The sequence below is a fragment of the Gekko japonicus genome, unplaced genomic scaffold (assembly GCF_001447785.1).
Source record: "Gekko japonicus isolate JY-2015 unplaced genomic scaffold, Gekko_japonicus_V1.1 scaffold2628, whole genome shotgun sequence".
Lineage (NCBI taxonomy): Eukaryota > Metazoa > Chordata > Lepidosauria > Squamata > Gekkonidae > Gekko > Gekko japonicus.
Window position 1 is genome coordinate 97,109 of NW_015174353.1, and position 6,490 is coordinate 103,598.

Genomic DNA, 6,490 nt, shown 5'->3' on the forward strand with positions numbered 1-6,490 from the left:
CAAAGTCATTTCTTGTAATCTGAACAGTACAACACAGCTTTTACAATATTTAGCTTCTAGCCTGTACAACATAAGCTGTGAAACACTTAGCATCCCAGGTTGGTAGGAGGACCTGCCTAGCACGTTGTCTTACTGTGTGGGAGGGCATCATATGGTGAGCAGGACGGAGAAACTGGTAATTACTTGGCCAACAGGATTAGCAAGACTTGATTGTAAACCAGATGAAAAATGCAGGATGGTGACTTTAAGAAATCTAGCCACGTAGTGGAAGCCAGAAGTGCTGTACTGCTGTATGGTGCCATTATAGCCTCTCCAGTGTTTATGGTTCACACAGAGCTCATTAGATATAATAATTTGGAGGGGGAATTATATAGTCAAATACACTATATAAATCAATGGTGCGACCTCATTTGGAATACTGTGTGCAGTTCTGGTCACCACACCTTAAAAAGGATATTATAGCTTTGGAAAAAGTGCAGAAAAGGGCAACTCGAATGATAAAAGGGTTCGAACACTTTCCCTATGAGGAAAGGTTAAAGCGCTTAGGGCTCTTTAGCTTGGAGAAAAGACGACTGAGGGGTGACATGATCGAGGTTTATAAGATTATGCATGGGAAAGAGCAGGTAAAGAAAGAGATACTTTTCTCCCTTTCTCACAATACAAGAACTCGTGGGCACTCCATGAAATTGCTGAGCGGTCGGGTTAGAACAGATAAAAGGAAGAACTTCTTCACCCAAAGAGTGATTAACACATGGAATTCACTGCCACAGGAAGTGGTGGCGTCTACAAGCATGGACTGCTTCAAAAGGGAATTAGATAAGCATATGGCGCAGAGGTCCACCAGTGGCTATTAGCCACAAGGTATAGGTAGGGACTCTGGGGCAAGTGATGCTCTGTCTTCTTGGTGCTTGGGGGGGTCAACAGTGGGAGGGCTTCTAATGTCCTGGCCCCACTGGTGGACCTCCTGATGGCACTGGTATTTCTGGCCACTGTGTGATACAGAGTGTTGGGCTGGATGGGCCTTTGGCCTGATCCAGCATTGGCGTCTCTTATGTTCTTATGAAATCTCTTTTGATGGACAGTTGTCCATTTATTTTATTGAAAATAGAGTATAAACTAGTATTCTTATTCTAATTGTTTAAATGTTTTTTTATATAAAGCTTGCTTAGAGAGGATATTCTTTAAAACAGCACTGAATAGTTGGAGTCTACAATTCCATATACTGAATTAGAAGCTGTGGCAACATTAAGAATATTTATGTGTTGAGGTGAGGTAGGGGAGCAAAGTTGTTTTAGAAGCTCTAGTTCAGGTGCCCCCAGGGTGGTGCCTGCTAACACCCTTCATGGTGCCTACCAGTGTTTTTAGAAATTGAGCAGCACCAAGTTGGGTTTTTGCCCAGCAGGGCTTCTGATTTGACCATTGGAGATCTGATCAGTTGTGCATATTTTTAAAAAGTTACTTTGACAGTATCTGCTACCACAGCATAAGGATCTTCACTGCATGACTGGAGGCAAGCTGTGTGTATGCAGGAAAATATGCTTAAACAATAAGTTCATTTTAAAAGGCATCATGTTAAAACAGTTGTGATGTTCCCTTTTGTTTGCAAATCAGGAATAGGGACCTCCCGCAGGCTCCTGCTCTTGGGTTCACGCAGAAGAGACAGGTGCATTCAAAACCACATCCATTTATTAGCAAGAAGATACAAGGATAGGAACAACAGATTTCAGGACAAGGGCGATCGTGCCATTTACAATTCTAACTGACCAACAGGGCTAAGGAGCAGGGACTCCACCCCAGGAGACAAAACCAACACACGCAAATATGAAAGGTGGAACAGACTATTCCATTGTAATGTATACAATATATACGCCACAAGAGCTTCTGCCCGAAATGTTGAAGAGTTACTGTTAGAGCTACTACGTATGACCTTGACATTTTGTGTTTGGTTTTGCCTATTGTGGGAGCCATTTTGTGGTTGTGCCCACCACCCTGTGTCAGAACTACAAAGGTGCCCTCAGGCTCAAAAAGTTTGTGGACTCCTGTTCTAGTTTCCGTGCCTGAGTTGTTAAGGAACAGTGCAGTCTAGTGTGTGGGGGAGGGAAGTGTAATGGGCAGGCAAGTAATGGGTGGCATTTGTTCGCCTAGGACTAGATCAGTTGGATTTATAGCCATTTAAATAGACTTAGGTTAGCGCCCAGCAGTTCTCTCATGGTAGTAGGTGATGCTGAGTTGCAGTCAGTGAGACAGCATACAACAAAGGTGGGAGAGGCTTTAAATAATGCTGTCGGAGGGGGGGGGATTTTAACTTCCTAGAGTATGCTTTTAATGCATATGTGCCATCCCTTCAGAATTACTTTTATGTGCATCTTTTGCCTTTCTGTGCATAGGTGACAACTACAATAATGCCACAGCCCTTGTGATTACATTTCCTGTTAAGAATTTTTACAATGACACAGGCAAACTGATGAAAGCTCTGGCTTGGGAAAAGGAGTAAGTCTTTTTTAAAAAGGCCAACTTGAAATATATTGTGTATTGCTGAATAGTTTTCCATCACAAGATGATCTCAGCTAGTAACTGAACTCCACTTGGGTGTGTAGGTTTGAGAAATAGAAGTTTGTTTATTTATCAGATTTGTATCCCGCCCTCACAGCCGAAGCCAGATCAGTTGTACAGTGATTGCATCACTTTTGCACAGGGGAGTCTGTTTGTGTAATTCAGATACTACTATGTTAGAAAAATTCTGATGGGTCATCTGAGATACGTTTTCAGTGTTTCCAATTTAACAGCTGTTCTCACACACTCCTCTGTGCAAATATTTCAGGGTTAGGTTACTAGCAGATGGTCTAGTCACATTTCTTTTTAAAAAGTGTGAATCATGTCTACGAGTCAGTATCAGGTATCCTGCCCCCTCCCAAAAAAAAAACCCTCCAAAACAACTATGTTGTCTTTGGTATGAAAAAGTAGTCCCTTGGTTCCCAACCAAGCATTTGTTTCTATGAAGAATACAGCACATTGTACAAGTGATATGAGAGCAGTGTGTGTTCTTTTGGCCTGTGTGGGTAGTTTCGGAAGAGCTTTGGCTTTCTAAGAAAGCTTTGACTTTTTATTTCAGGTTCCTCCATTTTGTGAAAAACTACAACAACTCAAACTTGACCATTTCCTTCTCTGCCGAACGCAGCATTGAAGATGAAATAAACCGGGAAAGCTATGGTGATGTCAACACTGTTCTAATTAGCTATGTCGTCATGTTCGTGTACATCTCCATAGCTCTGGGGCACATCAAGAGTGCTAGAAGGTTCTTGGTATGGCTCTTTGCATTTGTTGTGGAATTGTGCTTAATGCTTAAGACTTTTCTGAAGATGTTTCAGATTAATCAGTATTTTTCCCAAATCTGTATACATGGATTAGTCACAAAGGCATGAATCAGAGTGCACTTCCCTGGTTAGTAAGCCTGCAAAATGTAACCTTTTTTGGATACGTGTTCTAGTTTAAGTACAATTAATGCTGTGATTTGCTTCGTCTTTTGTTAGGTGGATTCAAAAATCTCCTTAGGCATTGCAGGCGTTATCATTGTGCTGAGTTCAGTGGCATGTTCTCTGGGAATCTTCAGCTACTTTGGAGTCCCATTAACGCTGATTGTGATTGAAGTCATTCCGTTTTTGGTGCTGGCTGTTGGCGTAGACAACTTATTCATTATTGTTCAGACTTTTCAGGTATTTCTGTTATTTTTAGAACATATACTGAGTCCAAATAAAAGTCTGCCAGTGAATAACCTTAATGGGAGAGATCATTGTTCAGTTCAGTCCGGTATTCTTTCTCTGATTTGTGCTTGCAACCTGACAAATCAAACACTGGAAGCTATTATGGTTCTGCTGTGTTCCATTTAATTGGGGAACCTTGCTTGGACCAATGGGGTGCCAAAAACACAGCACTATTGTAAAATGATCCTATTGAAGCAATTTTTATAAGTTGCTGAGTAAAAGGTAAAGGTTCCCTTATTCGAAAACCAGTCGAATCCGACTCTAGGGTTGCGGTGCTCATCTCTGTTTCAAAGCCGAAGAGCCAGCGCTGTCCGAAGACGTTTCCGTGGTCATGTGGCCGGCATGACTAAACACCAAGGCGCCCGGAACGCTGTTACCTTCCCACCGAAGTGGTCCCTATTTATATACTTGCAATTTCTTGCTTTCGAACTGCTAGGTTGGCAGGAGCTGGAACTAGAGACGGAGCTCAGTGAAAGTTTTGGCCGCTATCTGCTTGTAGAATCTGGCTTGCTAAAAATCAGTTTGTTTATTATGTATATATGCATTCATTCCACTTTTCTTCCCTGTGGGGACCCAAAGAACCTTACAGCAGCATTCTGTCCTTCTCCATTTTATCCTTTCAGCAACCCTGTGAATAGATATAGGTTAGGTTAAAAGTATGTGACTAGCCCAAGGACACCCAGAGTGGGGAGAAGAGGTGGTTGTCTCTTCCATGGCAGGGCAGGGACTTTCCACCTGGGTCTTCCAGATCCTAGTCCAGCACTCTAACCATTATACCACACTGGCGAGTCTCTGGTTTTAAGACTTGCATTTAGTGGCATCTTGGCAAAGCAGCCACTGCCTCAGTGAGAAGAATAGTAATGAGGCATCCCTTCAAAGCAGTAATATCTGGCAAAGGCTGGTGCGCCTTATCTGTTTTCAACCGCTGAAAAAAGCCGTTGCATGATTCGTTCTATCACAGCACTGCCAATAATCCTGACATGATGTTAACCCACAAAAATGAACAGATAAGAAGATGGTAAGTCGGATTAAATACTTTTGCAGCATAGTCTGGAAGGGCTGAGGGAGGAACCTAACATTTCCTTCTCATTTAACAAAACTTTTCTGCCAAGTTAACTGAAGACATAGATGCCTATTTACCAGCCATTTCTTTTACTCACATTAATGTCATTATTATTGGCTAGTAATAAGGCCCGTTGCGGCAAGAAATGCAACAAGCTCTAGGAGGAGGGCCTGGGAGGGCGCAGCAGGCTGCAGGAGTCGGGCGAACCCCCCGCCCCCGGGAGCTCTGACCGAGCGCCATGGCCTGACGCAGGGCCGGTTCTTTAATAGGGCGGGGATAGGGGTTAGCCGCCCCAGGCCCTCCCTGCCCTTCCCTCACCAGAAGAAGGGCCTTCGTCCTCCGGGGCCAGCGATGGGTAGAGCAGCGCCCCTCCGCTGCCACTGCCGATGTCCTGGTTGCCACTGCCAGGGCTGGGCAGCAGGAGGCAGTTGGTACGGTGGCGCCTCTGCAGTGGGGAGGCCTTGTGGTGGTGGGGCGTGTCGCAGAGCAGCAGCAGAGTGGCCTCGCCGGAGCACGACGGCAGGCGGCGGAGGGGCGCCCTCCTGGTGCAGCAGCAGCCACTACCCTGCTGCCACTTCCTCGGCTGCTTGTGAGTCCGCTGGCGCCTCTGTGCCATCGCCCTGTGGTGTGGAGCACTTGTTGAAGCGGACTGGGGGCCAGCTCAGTGGCTCAGCCAGGAGAGAAGAGGCAGTGGCCTCCTCCAAGGCTCTGCATGAGGGAGACAGTGGAGCGAAAGAGTGGCTGGGCTGAGGCGCCGCCACCGCTGTCTCTGGCTCCCTCACAGACGATGTTGCGCACCTGTTGCCCGGCCCCCGCTGAGGCTTCTGCACCGCCTGGGCCGGCCTCCCCCAGGCCGGCCAGCGACCTCAGAGGGCGGATGGTGATGTGACTTGGGAGCCACAGGGCGGGCCAGATGGAGCTCGTCTGGTGCGCTTCCCGGTAAATCACCAACTCGGCTGGCCAACCCTCGGCTTCTGAGTACCCCGCATGCTGCCCCTCTACCCGGCTGCCACACAGGCAGCTGTGTCACACATGCTGGGCTTCTCACTGCTGGGCCAGACATGCCTGGCGTCAGACTGTTGCAGCAGGGGTGGCATTTTCCGGGGGATTTCCTTCGTTCTCAACAAAAGGGTTTCAGTGGGGCAAATGAGGACCGCAGGGAGCCCGTAGGGATGCGCGTTTTTTCGTGACCAGTTTTCTTAGCTTTTCTGGCCTTTCTCTGCGCTCCCCCCCTTTCTCCTCCGCCCACCGGAGTGTCCATCCAGTTGGCTGGCTCCCAACACACTGAGTCCGAGATGCTGGTGGCCACTTCTGTGGGCGGGACTTAGGCAACAGAGCCAGCCAATGCAGGCAGTGCCTTCTGAGTGGCATATGAGGCACCCAACTGATTTTGAAGCGCATTGAATGTTGCCAGACGAAAATAGAATTGTTATATAAGAGATATCATGATGATGATGATATTACGCCTTGTGTCAAGAAGAAAGGCAGTTCTCTATCATAGTGGCTGCTGATCTATTAAAAAGTAAAGGTTCCCTTGCTCGAAAGCCAGTCAAATCCGATGCTAGGGTTGCGGTGCTCATCTTCGTTTCAAAACTGAAGAGCCAGCGCTGTCCGAAGACGTTTCCGTGGTCATGTGGCCGGCATGACTAAACACCAAGGCGCACGG

General features: G+C 46.7%; 1 protein-coding gene across 1 annotated transcript in view; it reads left to right on the forward strand.

The window, feature by feature from the left end:
• The window catches only part of NPC1 (Niemann-Pick disease, type C1), a 44,051-nt gene that overhangs the window by 23,606 nt on the left and 13,955 nt on the right, over positions 1-6,490 (forward strand). The window contains exons 11-13 of the mRNA XM_015424326.1: positions 2,388-2,490; positions 3,113-3,302; positions 3,531-3,713. Coding sequence (XP_015279812.1) covers positions 2,388-2,490; positions 3,113-3,302; positions 3,531-3,713 — 476 coding nt within the window. The remainder of the gene's footprint in view (positions 1-2,387; positions 2,491-3,112; positions 3,303-3,530; positions 3,714-6,490) is intronic.